This window comes from Mauremys mutica, chromosome 1, assembly GCF_020497125.1.
Source record: "Mauremys mutica isolate MM-2020 ecotype Southern chromosome 1, ASM2049712v1, whole genome shotgun sequence".
Taxonomy (NCBI): domain Eukaryota; kingdom Metazoa; phylum Chordata; order Testudines; family Geoemydidae; genus Mauremys; species Mauremys mutica.
Genome location: NC_059072.1, coordinates 10,660,956 through 10,679,161, shown reverse-complemented (window position 1 = coordinate 10,679,161; position 18,206 = coordinate 10,660,956). Strand labels below are relative to the sequence as shown.

Here is an 18,206-nt window from a genome sequence, read left to right as displayed (position 1 = left end):
CATCAACTGTGTCTGCAAGTCATATTTGCATTTCCTACAGCACAGAGCAATACAATGACTGTCCAGCAGTGCCAGTGAGGGTAGGGTGACCAGATGTCCCGATTTTATAGGGACAGTCCTGATTTTGGGGGCTTTTTCTTATATAGGCACCTATTACCCTCCACCCCCTGTCCTGATTTTTCACACTTGCTGTCTGCACCCTAACTGAGGGGTTAGCGGGAGTAAATCAGTACAGGCCAATATGGTGACTGGTAGGGAACCTTGGGGAACAACAGTTCAGCTTGCTCTGCTGTGAGCCTGATCCTCCCAGGGAAACTCAAAGGGACATGAACAGGAGAAACATACGACACCCTGTCAGATTAGCCCATTGTAAACCCTACTGTTCTGAGCACAGTGGACTCACCCATCAGTTCTAAGGAGGCACTCAGGCCTAGTGCCCCAAAGGTATTTAGGTGCGTAACTCAAACTGGGGCTTTGATCCTCTGCTACCTTAGCTACACTATGAGAATCTACAGGGATGGGATGCAGGCTCGGGGCAGGACGCCAAGCTGCCCCTCATTTCAAAAACAGCCTTTTGGGCTGCGTGCTCAGTGACGGTCCCTGTGCTCGCTGTGTTAGCCAGGGATTTAATTTGGACGAGGGCCTGAGGAAAAAACTTGCCACCCACTTAAAAATGGTGGGCGTGTGGGAACTGTCAGCCCATCTTGTCCCGTATCCTGTCTCTGATAGAGGCGAGTGTTAGATCCGTTACAGAAACTGCGTAACGGGCAGCTTGTTCCATGACTTTCCCCTGGGGGCATCTCCTGGTTGATTTCCTGAGGGGGCAGAGTCTGGGTTACAGCTGGCTGAAAAATGCCAATTCTTTTTCACAGGACATTTTAAAATTTTTGAAAGAAATCAAATCGCTTTGGGGGGTGGGTTTTCATCAAAAAAGAAAAAAAAATTCAAGGGAAATTTTGAAAAAAAAAGAACCCCAAAAACCTGTTTCATAACCAAAATTTTTACCCATTTTTGTTTTTCTATCAGAAAACCAGTTTCATTGCCAACAGAGAGATTCCCCCAAAGCATTTTCTGTGCTTGACCAAAAGCAATTTGCATCACAACTAGGTTTCCCTGGGACAAAATTCTGACCAGCTCTTGTCAAGTATCAGAGGGGTGGCCGTGTTAGTCTGGTTCTGTAGAAGCAGCAAAGAATCCTGTGGCACCTTATAGACTAACAGACGTTTTGCAGCATGAGCTTTCGTGGGTGAATACCCACTTCGTCGGATGCAAGAAGAAGTGGGTATTCACCCACGAAAGCTCATGCTGCAAAACGTTTGTTAGTCTATAAGGTGCCACAGGATTCTTTGCTGCTGACCAGCTCTTGCCTGTCTAATGTAATGGGAGGGGAAGGGGGACTTCTCCATGTCAGTCCTCCCAGCCCAGCCATGGTGACAGAGCCGAGCAGCCAGCCCCACACGTCCCCAAGGAATTCAGGGTGGCTGGCAGTGGTCTGATCCCAGGACCACCCCTCTGCTTCTGGCAATAGCCCCGTCCACATTAGGACACAGCTCCCTTCTCCCCCACCACGCAGGTCACCCCAGCCCTCTGGCTGCTGACTGACTAAACAAAACGCCCCTGCCCTGCAGGGGGCTGGGGACATAACGGGAAGCCCCCGTGGGTGCTTACCTGATCCTTCCTACGGGCAACCCGCTGGTGGCAGCAGCCGTAGATGGCAGCGACGAGGAGCAGGGAGCAGGCCATGCACACGATGGTGATGATCAAGGGCATGCTGAACCGGTCCTCATTCTCCTCCTCCATCTGCTTGTCAGCGTACGTGACGTTGCCAATGCCAAGCTGCCAAGGGCAGGAAGGGTGAGGGGGCAGACCCAGCAGCACCTGCCCTCCCTTCCCTCGGTGCCTAGCCTGCGTTGACAGAGCGCCCGCCCCCTCGGCCTCCCCTGCAGTCCTCTTTCCATGGCACGGCAAGCGGCCCAGCTCCTGCCTGCGCTCCCGAGCCTGGGCCTGCACAGAACGGCCAGCTGCACAATCAGCCGGGCGCATACAACTGTGGCGTGTGCTGTGCTGCCCTGCCCTGCCCTGGCAGGGGCTCCAGGCAGCCTGCGCAGAGGGGAAGGAGGGATGTCCAAGGACAGCAGCTGGGCTCAGTGAGACGTCACCCCCCATGTTCCCGTCCCCTGCGAACTGGCTCCTCTTAGTCACAGGCTAAAGCCCTTTAGAAATGGAGACGCTGATTGCCTTGGGGCTGGCATGGCAGGGAGCAGTGGGACTGTCTTCCAGCCCCAGCGCTCCAGCCAACGTCATCTCGGCAGCGTTTGCCCAAAGCCGCCTCCCCAGGAACGGGAAATGGGGTTCGTCCGGGGGGGTTGGGGGAGAGACCCACTCACCTGCTGGAGCTCTCCCTTCTTCGTCCCCAGCAGGTCAAAGAGCTCCTTGGGAGCGGCGTTGGCTGTAGGGAGAAACGAGCCAGAGGTGAAAGGCGGCCCCCTGCGTAACGGCTACGCCACGCGGCCTGCCCCAGGCGGAGCTCGGGGCATTCAGCCTCCAGCTCACACATGAGGAAACGGGGCAACTTGCCCCAGGCCCTGCAGTGAATAAATGGCAGCCTGGGCCTCTGCAGAGAAGCCAAGGATTAAACGGGGGAGGGAGACTGCCCAGCCCTCTCTGCATGTCAGGCTCGGTGCATGACCACCTGAGGGCCCTTCCAACCCTGCTCGTCTATGATTCTATTGGGTTAAGGAATCTGCGGGCCCAAGGAGGCCGTGCTGCTGGCTGTGCTTTGCCTGCCGCCGGGATGCTCGTTGGGTTGGAGCCCAGGGCTGTAACTCTAATAATACCGTTCAGCAGCGCGACACCCAGGCCCAAAGCAAACTGGTTCAAAGGAGATTTTTGGTGCCAGAGCACCGGCTGGGGGAAGGGCTGCCTGAGCCCTGCATGCGGCGCTATGACACACGTGCTGCAGCGCGTGACAAGAACAGAAATCAAAGCAGGCGCAAACCTCGCAGGGCAGCTAGTCCCTGCCCCGCCTGGGCTGTCCTGCTCCCTCCGCGGGATCCCACAGCCCTCTGGCCGCTCCGGCTGTCCCGTTTGTGCAGCGGGCTGGGCTGCTCCCTCCGCGGGATCCCACAGCCCTCTGGCCGCTCTGGCTGTCCTGCTCCCTCCGCGGGATCCCACAGCCCTCTGGCCGCTCCGGCTGTCCCGTTTGTGCAGCGGGCTGGGCTGCTCCCTCCGCGGGATCCCACAGCCCTCTGGCTGCTCTGGCTGTCCTGCTCCCTCCGCGGGATCCCACAGCCCTCTGGCCGCTCTGGCTGTCCTGCTCCCTCTGCGGGATCCCACAGCCCTCTGGCCGCTCCGGCTGTCCCGTTTGTGCAGCGGGCTGGGGCCACATGGGGAGCGGATGCAGCCCTGGGGCGGGGAGCCGGGGCTGTTTTCACTAGCGTGATGGGCTTTGGGGATTGGTTTCGGGCCTCATAAGCGCCAAACAATCGCCCTAAGCACGCACTTGAGTCCCTGAGGGACACCTGAATCCCCGCGGCTGGCCTGTGCCAGCTGACTCGGGCGAAGGGGCTGTATAACTGCAGTGTAGCCATTCCGGCTCGGGCTGGAGCCCTGGGCTCTAGGCCCCTGCGAGGTGCCGGGGGGAGGGGGGCTCCCAGAGCTCAGGCTGCAGGCTGAGCCCCAGTGGCTACACTGCAATTAAACAGCCCCTTCGCCTGAGGCCAGCTGTGGGTGCCTCACTGCGGTGTAGACGTACCCACAGCACAAGAGGGCAGCTCCGAATCCCAGCCCCTGCCTACCCTGTGCCCAGGCCGCGGGAGGCCCGTTACAGGCAGTGCTGTGTGCACTGGAAGCAGACAGCACGGGGGAAGGTGAGACAGGGAGGCTGGTGGTCGAAGAGCAGCTCACAGGCCAGGAGTCACTTCCCTGCCCCCAAGGGCAGGCGTCCTTCATGGAGCACGGGAAGGATCAGATTGTTCCCGGGAGTTTGGCAAATGGCCTCTGCCAAGCAGTGGGCTCCTACCTCTCCCCAGCAGGTGGGGCTGTTACTGAGGTGACCATGCAGCGGGGGGGGAGGGCATGGCCTGCTAAACCCAGGGTTGTGAGTTCAATCCTTGAGGAGGCCACTTAGGGATCTGGGGCAAAAATTGGTCCTGCTAGTGAAGGCAGGGGGCTGGACTCGATGACCTTTCGAGGTCCCTTCCAGTTCTAGGAGATTGATATATCTCCTATTATTATTATTATGCTGTAGCAGGGCTGTGTGCCCGGAGCACCAGCTTGGGTTATTTAGGTCCGCCTGAGCTTTGAGATCCCCTCTCCGCACACTCGCCTGCATGAGATCACTGGCAGGGCTGGTACCAGCAGCTCTCCCTGGTGGGTAGAGGGGGAAGACCATGCACTGCTCTCAATTTCTCTCCCTACCCCACCACGCCAGGAGTGGCATTAAACAGAGAGGCAGGTGCTACCCTCCTCGGCTGTGAGAGTAAGTCCCTGCTCCAGTACCAGCTGCCTCAGAAGAAAGTGAAAGAGCCCCCATAGGAGGCAGTTCCAGAATAACCTGCCCCGAGGGGAGATCTCTTCCTGACCCCAGGCAGCTAGCAGTTAGCTTCTGCCCTGAAGCATGAGAGCTCTGGCCTGTCCTGCTTGTGTAAACTGGCTCTAAGTGCCTGGCTTCGCTGAACGAAGGGGAGTCCCTCCCCAGGCCCTGTAAACACTGTCCTCTCCTCTGTGGGTGCCCAAAGGAGGTCAGTCCTCGTGGGGCCCTTTAACCACGGAAGCACCTGCAGCCTGGAAGCTGAACTGAAACCTACCATCTCATTTCACATCAGCAACCCAGCAGCCATCAGCTGGGCTGGATTTGAACCGGGGCACCTGCACTGAGAGATCATTGCACAGCTACTCTCCTGAGCCGCCGTGGGGTGAGGCTTTTCTCTCCCTGGCCTGGGCTCCAGGCCCTTGTTGATACTGGCTAGTGGGTCGTAACCCTACTGGAAGATGAAATCGAACTGATCCACCTGGCAACTAGGTTTGGAACCAGAGCGGTGGCCTAGCCGTTTACTGATTGCTGGGGCCACTGGGCTTCCGTCACAGCCCAAAGGACGACAGCGGGAACAATGGAGCCCCAACCAGCCCTTAATGGAAAGTACTGGAGTCCCCAGTAAGGCTGATTACACAGCTCCATGATTTCCACCAGGCCTCCTGAAGAGGCTACAACAGCACGCACGCACGCACGCACGCACGCACACACGCACACACACACACACCCCAGGCCTGGAGCGGAGTCGTGGCCAGGCTGGGGCCGAGAGCGGAGGCCTGAGGCCAAGCATGCGGGCTCGGGGCTGACAGCAGGGCCTGGGGGCTGAGCCATGGCCTGGAGCAGGGTGCTGGGAGTGGAACTGGGACAACAGCTATGGCTGAGGCCAGGGTCAGAGCGGGGCCGGGTGGTGCTGCTCCCTGCCCTCCACCCCCCCCTCCCCTGGTGGGGGGCTGGCCCAGGCCGCTACCTCCCCCCCATGCCAGACATTCCTCCATGCCACTGCAGAGGGGCACCCCCCCCCAGTTTGGGGACCACTGGGCTGAAAGGTCTTCAGCAGTGAGACACCCCCCGCCCCCTCCCCTCCTGCAAAGCCCTTGGGTAGTGAGCAGGGCTCACTTTGCACAGAAACACCGAGCACAGCAATCCTGTTGGGGGAGTTCCCAGCGGCGGTCAGGCGCACGGTGCAGATGTCTCGGCTCTGGTTGAACGTGGCCTTCACGGCTTTGCAGAGCATGTTGTGCAGGGAGGAATCCACAGAGTTGCCCTGCAGGGACAGAAAGCACACATCGGCTAAGCCAGCAGATACACCTGCCAACTAACCTTCTGCGCCCCAGGTCTGCCTGGGTCCAGCGCCCCAGGTCAAATCCAACCCAGCACTGTCGTGCAACGAGCGTGATGGTTCTCAGCCCTGTTCTGGAGGGAGAGGGCAGGTGCTACATCACAGAACCACACCAGCACTGGGCACGAATTGGCCCCTTTGTGGGTGATCTCAGCCGAGTGTGAACAACCCTCTTGTCCCAAGAGGTGGTACCTCCAGGTCAGAGATGGAGGCGGTGCTATGGTGACCAGACACCTTTGAAATGGAGACCGGGCCTGATTTAGTTTATCGCTCTACGGTACTTATACACCTTGTCCCCCCAGTCACCATAGTATCTGAGCGCCTCCCAGTCCTTAATGCCGTTATCCTCCCATGCTTTGACGGGTTTAGCCTCACAACACAGATGGGAACGAGGCACAGAGAGGCTAAGCGACTTGGCCAAGGTCACATGGGAAGTCTGCAGGCCAGCAAGGAATGACCCCAAGTCTCGCACATCCCCATGCTAGAGCCCTAACCACTAGGCCAGCTTCCGCGGCATTAAAAGAATATGGTCGGGGGCTTGCTTTTGAGACGCTGAAATAGTGGCAACAGTTTCCTGCCTGGGGAGTCCTAGGGATGGTCTTGTCGCCAATAAGGTGTTTGTGACACAGCAACCCCTTGGTAAAGAGTGCCCTGTTCTTTGCAACCATCTCGCCCCTCAAAACTGAGAAACTCACGACACCAACCAGGTCTCACAGGGTATTTACCCATAAAGAGATGCTCCTAATGGGTCTGGATTCGTAATCAGAGTGTGCTGTACGTATGCTAGTTAATAAGGTATTGCTATTGAACGTATGCTTTATGGACTTGGCGTAAAAGTTAGTCACCTGAGGATAATGTATCTGGGCAGAAGGCAGGTGTCACCGAGCCCTGCTCAGCCGGCAAGGTATTTGTCGACCCCTCCCGCTCCATCCCAAGACGGTCAATGGAAAAACCCCAGAGTCAGCTGCAAACAACTGAACTCACTTGGAGGTGAAAAGAAGCATAGCAGGCAGGCGATGGCCCTGGCTGGGAATAAAGACAAAAGACTAATTCACTGTATGGCGGGGGGGAGGGAGAAACCTACTTTATTAACGAGGAAAGAGTGTAGCCCCAAGTCTGGGTTGTTATGATTTTGTTTTGTATTGTAGACATGTTTCCACCTTTCTCTGTTGTTTCTCACTGACTCTCGGTTCTTTCTTAAATAAACCGTCTTTTATTTCATGACACATGCTGCGTGGTTTATGGGAACGGGGATTTAAGGGAAAACTGGGGCCCACGGCACAGCATCTGGGATATCTGCGAGCAGCCAGGGCTGGATAACACAGGAGAACGATTCACAAGGACTCAGGACCTGGGACATCCCTACTGCTAAGGAGAAGCCAGTGCTGGCAGAGGCCGGAGGAGAGGGCTTGTGAGGCTGGTGGTGGCAGAGATTCCCCTGCACGTTCTGCTGAGACGCCCGCCCGTGGGAGGCAGGGGGTAACAAGGCGGCTCTCAGGCCCAGGTGCCCCGAGGCATCACAGGGCTGCCTCTCTTTCTAGTCCCCCAGCTTCTGCAAAGCAGGCGATGACCGACATTGGCTGCTTCCCTCCCCATGTAAACATGGGACCAGTCTCCCTCTGGTCTCGCCTAATAACCCCAGAGGAGACTGGGTGCTGACGGTCACCACACCACTGCCTCGTTGAGCAGCAGTGGGCTTCTTGCCTGGGGCTTTTTCTCTGCTGAGCCCAGATGCCCCAGCTGCTCCGGCTGTACACATGGGGCCCAGGAGCGTCCCTCCTGGCCGCGGCCTCCGCAGCGTCCCCTCTTCATCTGCCTTGTGCCGCAGCCCCAAGGCCAGGAAGAGTTTCGAAGCAGTTTCTTTATCACAAGCCAAATGCAGCTGGCCGGAGTTCTTCTCCAGGGCACGACCGGCCTTATCTGAGGGCTGCAGCTTTTGGAGTTACAGAAATAGCAACTCCCGGAGGGCTGCGGGGAGCCAGATCACACTTGCACGTCCCTGGCCCCGGCTTCAAACGAGCTGGGCTGTGCCCTTACCGAGCCGGGAGCCAGGGGCTAGGATGGGGCAGGGTAAACAGGGCCCTGCGAGGGAGCAGGCCCGACGGATGGTGGATGAAGAGCCCCAAGCCCCAGAGGCAAGCAGGGCCCCGGTCAGCTCCCATCCCACGGGGATTTGTGAGCAAATGGCTGGGCTTGTGACACTGAGCATGTGCTGTGCAGGTACCAGGTACTGAGCTGTGCCAGGCTGTGGGGGCAGAGCCCGGGGGAGAAGGGGGCGCCCGGGAGCTCCCGGAACGGTGCAGGGGGGGACTGAACCGGGGGGGGGCAGAGCCCGGAGAAGAAAGGGGTGCCCGGGAGCTCCCGGAAAGGTGCCAGGCAGGGCTGGGGGTCAGAGCCCAGAGGAGAAGGGGGCGCCCGGGAGCTCCCGGAACAGGGCAGAGGTGGGGGGGGGGGCTGAGCTGGGGGGGTCAGAGCCCGGGGGAGAAGATGGTGCCCGGGAGCTCCCAGAACGGTGCAGGGGGGGCTGAGCTGGGGGGTCAGAGCCCGGAGAAGAAAGGGGTGCCTGGGAGCTCCCGGAAAGGTGCCAGGCAGGGCTGGGGGTCAGAGCCCGGGGGAGAAGGGGGCGCCTGGGAGCTCCCAGAACAGTGCAGGGGCAGGGGGGCTGAGCTGGGGGGTCAGAGCCCGGGGGAGAAGGGGGTGCCTGGGAGCTCCCGAAAAGGTGCAGGGGATGGGGGAGCTGAGCTGGGGGGTCAGAGCCCAGAGAAGAAAGGGGTGCCCGGGAGCTCCCAGAACAGTGCAGGGGTGGGGGGGGCTGAGCTGGGGGGTCAGAGCCCGGGGGAGAAGGGGGTGCCTGGGAGCTCCTGGAACGGCGCAGGGGGGCTGAAGTGGGGAGTGGAGCACAAACACCGGTTTGGCAGCTGTGTGCTGTGACTGCGGCTCAGTTCACTACGTCCCATCATCTGTCTGTTACGTCCTGCTCCCCCGTCTGTCTCCAGCCACTGCCTGACCTTATGCTCCCACCGTGGCTCTCTGGGGTCCGGACCATCCCTCCGTTCTTTGCACACACAGAGCCCAGCACAACGGGGCCCTGCCATCTAGGTGCTATCACAAAACACACCCTATTAGGGGTGATGCTGCTGGGCCTGGAGCACAGGGGACAGTGAGGTGGGGACAGGGCAGCCAGTGTGAGCCCAGAAGAGCTGAGCTCCCTAACCCCTCACGTCTCAGTTAATTCCCTTTAGCCATCTCACTCGGCCTCCCTTTAGCTCCTGGGCTAGAAGGACCTGGGCCCGGCCACACAGCAGCGGCCCAGGAGCTGGTGCTTCCTTTGCCTGAGTCCTCAGCCCGCTCCCGTGGCGAGGTGAGGCCAGTCTCTCTGCTAAGCCCCTGGGCTCGCAGCCACCAAGAGCGCAGTTGCTTTATTCCTGTCCTCTGACCTCCCAAGGAACAACCTCGCCCCTCCTTGTCTAAATATTTGCGAAGCGGCTGAGGAGGCGCCCGTGGCGGTGACAGGATGCACATGCTCCGGAGGAAGGAACGTTCCCCAGCCGCCTGCGTGAGGGAGTTCGCCTGCATTGTTAGCCTCCCAGCAGGGGACAAGGGCCCTTGGCCTCAGCTCCATGAGACCGGGGCGAGAGCCAGGTGCTGCCCTTCTCCTGCCCTTTCGCTTTCCACCAGGAAAGTCAGGCCCTGGCAGGCTCTTCAATCGCACAGCGAGCTCCTCTGAGGCTCCCACCTTCCTCTGACCCAGCCAGCCCTGCCCACAGGTCGAAGCAGGGCTCTGGAGGTGCTGGGCTTTGGCTGTGGCACTCAGCGCACGTGTTGCTGAAAGAGCTACAAAAGGTAGATCGTGCCAAACCAACCTGATCTCCTTCTTTGAGAAGGTAACAGATTTTTTTTAGACAAAGGAAATGCAGTGGATCTAATTTACCTCAATTTCAGTAAGGCATTTGACACGGTTCCACATGGGGAATTACTAGCTAAATTGGAAAAGATGGGGCTCAATATGAAAATTGAAAGGTGGATAAGGAACTGGTTAAAGGGGAGACTACAACGTGTTGTACTGAAAGGTGAATTGTCAGGCTGGAAGAAGGTTACTAGTGGAGTTCCTCAGGGATCGGTTTTGGGACCAATCTTATTTAATCTTTTTATTACTGACCTTGGCACAAAAAGTGGGAATGTGCTAATAACGTTTGCGGATGACACAAAGCTGGGCGGTAGTGCCAATACAGAGAAGGACTGGGATATCATACAGGAAGATCTGGATGATCTTGTAACCTGGAGTAATAATAATAGGATGAAATTTAATAGTGAAAAGTGCAAGGTCATGCATTTAGGGATTAATAAGAATTTTTGGTTATAAATTGGGGACACATCAGGTGGAAGTAACAGAGGAGGAGAAGGACCTCAGAGTATTGGTTGATCACAGGATGACTATGAGCTGCCAATGTGATATGGCCGTTAAAAAAGCTAATGCGGTCTTGGGATGCATCAGGCGAGGTATTTCCAGTAGAGGTAAGGAGGTGTTAGTATTGTTATACAAGGCACTGGTGAGACCTCGTCTGGAATACTGTGTGCAGTTCTGGTCTTCCATGTTTAAGAAGGATGAATTCAAACTGGAACTCGTACAGAGAAGGGCTACTAGGATGATCCGAGGAATGGAAAACCTGTTTTATGAAAGGAGACGCAAAGAGCTTGGCTTGCTTAGCCTAACCAAAAGAAGGCTGACGGGGGATATGATTGCTCTTTATAAATATAACAGAGGAATAAATATCAGGGAGGGAGAGGAATTATTTAAGCTTAGTACCAATGTGGACACAAGAACAAATGGCTATAAACTGGACACTAGGAAGTTTAGACTTGAAATTAGATGTAGGTTTCTAACCATTAGAGGAGTGAAGTTCTGGAACATCCTTCCAAGGGGAGTAGTGGGGGCAAAAGACATATCTGGCTTCAAGACTAAGCTTGATAAGTTTATGGAGGGGATGGTATGATGGGATAGCCTAATTTTGGCACTTAATTGATCTTTGATTATTAGCAGGTAAGTATGCCCAGTGGCCTGTTAGATGGGGTGGGATCTGAGTTACTACAGAGAATTCTTTCCTGGGTGCTGGCTGGTGAGTCTTGCCCACATGCTCAGGGTTTAACTGATCGCCATATTTGGGGTCGGGAAGGAATTTTCCTCCAGGGCAGATTGGCAGAGGCCCTGGAGGTTTTTCGCCTTCCTCTGCAGCATGGGGCACGGGTCACTTGCTGGAGGATTCTCTGCACCTTGAGATCTTTAAACCATGATCTGAGGACTTCAATAACTCGGACATAGGTTAGGGGTTTGTTACAGGAGTGGGTGGGTGAGATTCTGTGGTCTGCGTTGTGCAGGTCAGACTAGATGATCATAATGGTCCCTTCTGACCTATGAGTCACCTGGCAATGGGACAAAGGAAATCAATGTCCCCTCCTGCTGAGGGACGGACAGCAAAGAGGACGCCAGCGTGGGGAAAGGTGTGAGGACAGGAAGAGCCGTGCCTGCCTCTGGCACCTCTTGCTGTGGGAGCTCACAGGTCTCAGGCAGGCTCAGAGCACGCTGACAGGATGGAGCGCTGCCGCTGAGCGAGGCGTTCCCCCACCTAGTTGGAGATTCTCACTTTGGGGCCTCTGGGGGCTTTGGCTTGAGCGATGGCTCTGGGCAGCTCCTTGGCTGTGGGGCAGCGTCAGGGCTCGGGTGGCTTTGTGAAAGCCGACTGGCAGAGACGTAGGTGCGCATAGGGATTTAGGAGCCTACCGGGTTAGACGGCAGCGAGGCGGCAGTTTTGAAAATGTCAGTGGGGTTTAAAAAGTGGCCGCAGGCACCAACCTAGTGGCCATAGGCGCCCACCTGCCGCTGAGGAGCTGGGCCGAAGGGGCTTGCCCCAGGTCACACGGGCAACTTGTAGCAGAGCTGGGAACCGAACCCATTCTCTAGGCTTGGTCTCTCCCCGCCCTGGCTGCTACAAATTAGCCTGGGCCTGCACAGCCATTGCTGGCTGGGACGGAGCAGCAAGCGCAGCCGCGCTAACATCCGTGTTGCCAACGCTTACCATTTTTTCGGGAATGACAGGATTTTGGTCAGGGCCGGAGCCAGGCTTCTGCTGATGCGAGAAGCTCCTGTCCTCTAGTGACCCATCAGAGCTGCTGCAGACAGAGCTCTCTCCCCTTCCCCAGGGCAACCCCAAGGGACGAAGGAGCTAAAGACCCCAGCAGCTCCACTCCTCTCCTTCCTGCTGTGAGCAACCAGGACAGGACGGTGCTCTGCTCCTCCCCTTCCCTGGGGAGCACCTCCCTGGGGAGGGGTGAAGAGTCCCGGGAAGGAGGAGAGGGGGCCCCATTGCAGCCCCTCAGGCCTGGGAGAGGGGGTGAAGAGCCACAGGCGGAGCAGAGGGGGCTGAACTAGGGAGGTGGGGGCTGGGGGCAGAACTGATGGGGTAAGGGCTGGGGGCAGAACTGGTGGGGTGCTGTCAGCTGAACTAATGGGAGGGATGCAGAAATGACAGGATGTTGGGGGGTTGAACCAATGGCGGACGGGGGGCAGAACTGATGGGGTGAAGTAGGATGGGCAGAACTGATATGGGGACTGGGTGGGACAGGACAGGACTGATTTGGAGGTCAGGGACAGAATTAATTGCAGGGCAAGGGATGAGGACATGTTAGGGTGAGAGCTCCTGTCAGGGGGGGGTGTGGGGGAAGAGGGGGCAAATCCCCTTACCCGGTACATTTGGGAGAGTGAGCGGCACTAGTTGTCTCTCAGACCCAGGCTGGGGCTGGGCAAGGGGAGTTCAAAAATCACAAGACAGATCAAAAAACTACAATACCGTCTTTTAAAAAAATCTCATGATATTGTGGGCTGTCCTCCTGCCTTGTTGGGGTTTGACCTCTTGAAGTTCCCAGTACTGCAACATTCCCACAGAGGCCTGTCGACATGATGCTGAATGCCGCAGGAATCGGCCTCCCTAATTCTGCAGCTCTTAGTGGGCCTTTTCGAGAACCATGAAGCAAAAGGCTTTAGAAACAATGTGACTTAGCACTGATGAAGGGCCTGGCCCCCTCAGGTAAAACCGAGGGACCCAGAAGGGGACCCTATGCACAGAACGCCACACAGCGTCCACTGCTCCCCCATGGAGTCAATGCAGTTGGCTGACGCTATCCAAGGAACTCTGCACAGACGAGGGACTGGCAAACAGGCCTCAAGTCACAGGAACATGACTTCCCTGACCTGCTTTGATGTGTGGCTGTCCCGGCCAATGCCAGGCGTCTGAGAAGGAAGCCTCAGGACTTTGTGGGGCCATGGATGGATCAGCCCAGGAGACCAAAGGGCTCTGGTTATCGGAAAGTGTCATTTAATCACTCTGCTCTGACGTGCCCTGGAGTGGCTGCCTGGATGGTCCTGCCTCCATGGCCCATTCGGTCATTGCTGCCTCTCCAATGACTGCCGGTGGCTATGGATGCCTCTCCACTAGAAACCCCCAGGCTCACCACCTACAGGCTCCCAAAGAGCCATGGGACAACTTTCAGTCCCTCCTGACGTGTGCTGGGGAGGGTCTGCTGCCCTCGGAGGCGAACATCTCTGTTCCTCATTCCCAGCCTCTTGAACCTGCCAGTCCCCCATGGTTTCCATCTGCTCCGATACCTCCCTGCCCCTCAGAGTATTTTGCATTCTTTGGCTGGAGTTGACAGGGCCTGACGGGCTGAGCTAATCTGGTTCCCACACTGGCGGGAATCTAAAACTAACATCCCCAAATGAGGTAACAGCACTTGAATCAACAAACCGCCCTAAACAGATGGACAGAGAGAGAGAACAGAGATTTCCCCCAGCCGCCACTCTCCAGCTCAGTGAGGTAGCTCAGCTCGGCCCTGGGCACGGCTGACGTGGGAAAATCCAGGCTTCAAGGCAGGGCTTCTAGCAGAGCAAGCTCGGCCTGCGCCTGCCCCAGTCGGAGGCCTGCCTTCCCATGTCAGTCGCTGTGGGGGCCAAGCCGCCAGGCTGCGACGCTGCGCAGATCTCCAGGAAGCAAAGGCCTGTCCTCCCAGCCCTAATCCTTTCCTTTTCTGGGGGCAAGGGAAACAAGTTGTCAAGGGCCCTTTAAACAATAAAGCAATGAGATGAGATGAATGATAGGGTGTTTCTGCGAGGCCCAGCAACAGGATTCCCTGCCTAGGGAAACCAGCCCTGCTCTGGCGACCTTATACTGAGCACGGGGCTTCCCCTTTAAAAATTCTTCTTGCTTCAAAGTGGCTGTGAGGCAGAGTGTGAGCTGAGCCCAGCAGACTGAACCTGGTGAGATTACGGGAGAGGCCTGGGACTGGGACTCGGGGGACCTGGGCTCTACTCCCGAGACTCCAAAAGCCTTTTACCAATGTTAATTATGCCGCATGATGACTCTATGGAGGTAGAAAAAGTAAACTGTAAGGCCCACTTTACTAGCTACTGAAATGCAGCCAGCTCTGGGGTGGCGGGCAGCAGCTCTTTAACTGAACGCTGCAATGCTACCGCATAAAAACAGCAGAATACTCTATCCAGCTGGAACTATGTTCTTCCTCTCTGAATTCCTCGTGCAGTCACGAAACTTGGAATTTAATTGGGACTCCAGAGTTGAGATGCTCACCAAAACCACCAGCGCCTCTTAAATAGTCACAAGGGGATGGAACCGCGTCTCATCTGCAAGACAGCCCCGGCTGCAGCCCAGCACTTAGCTCCATGGTGGGGCAATGCTTTAGATCTCACTTAAAGGGAAGAGTGCTACTTACTGAATCAACAGCACTGCCTCCAGGTCTCCCACCCAAGTGTTGACCCACTGCTCAGCAAGGGAGACCTACCAGGATCACATCACAGAGCTGTATTGCTGTCACCCCTGCTCACTACTGGCCTCAAAGGGGAGGTCTTGTGAGGCTTAATTAACTAACCTCTCTCAGCTCTTTGAGATCCTTAGCTGTAAGATGTTGCTGAAGTGCAGATACCACCAGGACTGTCTTGGCTTCTCCCCAGCCTAGAAGAGCACACTAAAAGGCCCCGAATACCGTCAGGACTGCCTCAGTCTCATCATGCGGGGATGCTGCAATGGCATTTGCCTCACCACATGGTGAGCCAATGAGCTGAGTCCAAGAGAGGGTCTAGAAAGGGGGCTACGCCATGGCACTGGAACAAAGCATGGGCTATGCAGGAGACAGCTTTCTCAGAGGCCGGATTAGGACTATGGAATGAATTCCCCCAAGAAGTAACCTCATCACCTTCCACTCCAGGTGCAAGGGGAACTTCTCAGCTCAGCCTCCTCTAATATAAACACAGAGCGGCCATGTATATTACAAAAAATTAAATTAAAACCCTACCAAAACAAGCCACTTCACTGCACACACAGCTCTCCCCCTGGGGCAAAGAGGAACGAGAACAAACCCCAAATAACAGATATTTGCCACGTTGCTTAATGCACGATTGGAAAGTGGCAGATCCTACAGTGAACCTACAGATAACAGACAAGAGCATCTCAGTTTAAAGTGATCTCTGCCACCACAGGACGGACACGGAGGCTAGTGCAGGAGACTGGGAACCGGGACTCTTAGGTTCTGAACTTGCCTCTGGTGCATGAATTGTGGGCAAGTTGCTTGTAGCAATCTGTGCCTGTCTGCAGAGTGCTTTGAGAGTCTCTGAACCCCACCCATATGGTGCCGATGTGTTTCCTGTGACAACTCCAGCCTGCAGGGTAGCCAAACGCTCTGCATTGTCCGCGCAGGCTGGCGGAGCAGAGTTCACCACAGGGCCGGCCCACAATATTTTGGCACCTGAGGCGGGGAGCTTAAATGACGCCCCCATGTCCCCTCACTTGGGCCAAAACTTTGGAAGGTCTCAATTCTTCCTTCTTCCTGTTCTACTCCTCTCATGGTACTGCTCTGCTACCTACCCCAATAAAGGAGAACTAACAGCTTAAAATGCCTTGTTAAAAATTTTTAAGTAACACTTAACTTTCAAATGCCTGAACAGCAAATGTAACTTTTCTTGTCTGCATAGTAAACACTGGCATTTTTATCTGTTTGAATAATCAAAGTGGTGCTTTCTGGGCCTTCTTGGTTGCAAAGATGTGAACTGCTTCCTGAAGGTCCACAGTCTGGGCCAACTCATGCTCTATTGAGATGGTTGCAAGGCCGACCATCCTGTGTCATTGTGGAGTGTAGATGTGTTTTTATTAACTTCAGCTTGGAGAAGCTGCGTTATCCATTGGCAACTGTTACAGGAAGTGTTGGAAGTATATGCAGAGCAACAAAAGCATTTGGAAAGAGGGTGGTCATCTTATTTGTGCACATATATTCCAGAACAGCCTTTGGAGTTGATCCTGCTGAAATGTATCTTGAAAGGGCGTTCAGTTCATCACCTACACCACTTGCATCAATATTGCGCATGTCATCATATGTCAACACGGTCTCTAGTGTCCTGCATTGCTGGTGTACATCTTCTTCAGGTATAGTGAGGAGTTTTGGAATATCATACAACATCCCAAATATACTGCTGTGTTCCTTGAGCTGCATGGAACGTTCTTCAACTGACAATCTAGCACCTGCTTAAAGAATTCAACTTTGAATTGTTGTTTGGGGTCTCTTATGGGATTATCCCGTGTCTCGTAATCAAAATGTCTTCTTCTTCGGTGACTCTTGTATTCTTGAATGGGTGGGAAAATAGCTTCAGTGTGAAGTTCCTCTGCCAACTTCTGAGCAACCTTCAGAACGTTTTGAAATCCCCCATCTGACTGGTAAGACTGTAGGTATGACTTTGCGTTGTCCAGTTGTTCCATTGCTCCAGATATATCAAGGTCAACACCTTGGAGTCTCTTGCTTACAACATTTATTTCAAACAGTTTGTCATGCCACAACACTAAGCCACATAGAAATTTGAAGTTATGTATGTTTCTTGTGATTTCATTTCCCTCTGCCACTGTTCTCCCATGAACAGTTCCTGTCATAGCATTGTCCTCCATAATGGCAACTATGGCATCATCTATCTTCCAAATTTGGTGTTTGATAGGCTCCACAATTTTAAGGAAGTTTCCATTGTTTGGCACATAGAGCTGATCAGAAGTGCCACACAGTGCTAGGTTTTCGGTAGCAAGCATTCTCACAATGGCAATGAGTCTTTTCAGAACATTTTGCCAGTAAAGAGACTCTGATGCAATCTTCTCTTGATGCTGATCATCTATGGTGGCCTTTCACCTTAGTCTCATCTCAAGCTCTTTCCACCTATGGAATGCTCTCTGGTGATTTGCTGCCTTCTCATGGCATGCCAGATTTCTAGCCAGATTTTTCCAGTCCTTATTCCTGTAGAACCCATTGTGTCTGGAACATTAGGCTGGAAGAGTTTGCAACAAAAACAGCATGCAGCATTCTGGGTTTTTGAGTACATAAGCCATGGCCTCTCCACTTTGTCACCATTGGGGATTTCACGCCAGTAATGTGTTGAATGGAAACTTCTATTTTCATTGCCATGAAGTTTTTCACTTGCTGTGGCCCGTGCAGTACAAGGAAGTCCCTCAGGCTACTTACTGCTCAAGTGGGTCCACAGTCCTGGACCATCTAGACTTAAGGAACTAAACTCAGCAGCAGCTGTTTCTTGCACTTCCACCACACTCTTCTCTGATCTACACTTTTCTTCAGGAATGTGCATGGTTACATCCACTCGAGATGGAGATATGGATGCTGCAGTGGCTGCCAGGTCACCTGCACTCTGACTAACTGGAAGATCAGGCATCTCCTCACCACTCACATTCTCACTGGGGCCGGAAGGGTCACCATGAACATTTGTGTCTATGTATCTCAGGAGAGCTCCTTCCTGCTTAGATTGAAAAGCTTCCTTTGTTTTCTTTCTTTTTCTGAATGCTGCCCCAGAGGGGCGTTTTCTTCTTTCACTCATGACTGCTGTCCTGTGCCAGCTATAGTGGCTCTCAACACTCAACTGAAGGGGACAAATAAGCAGGCCTGAGTGAGGGAAGATATCAGCGTCTTAAGGGCCTAACTGGCTCCTACTACTTCAGTTGACTGCCTGTTCTCCTCAAGTGGGTTCAGGGAAGCAGAAGGAAACAGGAAGCTCCCTGACAAGATCGTGTTAATCAGTCCAGGCTCCTGGGGGTGCCAGAGTGGTACAGTCAGGGCCGGCTTTAGCAAGTGCGGGGCCTGATTCCTGGGGGGAGGGGGGGCGCCTGTACTCACCAGGCGGCGCTCCCAGTCTTCGGCAGCACTTTGGATTGCCGGCCGGGAGAGCAGGGCCGCGGGGCTGCCATGCTCTGGCCGGGAGAGCGGGGCCGCGGGGCTGCCGCGCTCCGG

General features: G+C 55.2%; 1 protein-coding gene across 1 annotated transcript in view; it reads right to left on the bottom strand.

The window, feature by feature from the left end:
• The window catches only part of PODXL (podocalyxin like), an 88,334-nt gene that overhangs the window by 8,270 nt on the left and 61,858 nt on the right, over nucleotides 1-18,206 (bottom strand). The window contains exons 5-7 of the mRNA XM_044986005.1: nucleotides 5,651-5,798; nucleotides 2,388-2,449; nucleotides 1,669-1,836 (exon numbers count right to left, since the gene is read on the bottom strand). Coding sequence (XP_044841940.1) covers nucleotides 1,669-1,836; nucleotides 2,388-2,449; nucleotides 5,651-5,798 — 378 coding nt within the window. The remainder of the gene's footprint in view (nucleotides 1-1,668; nucleotides 1,837-2,387; nucleotides 2,450-5,650; nucleotides 5,799-18,206) is intronic.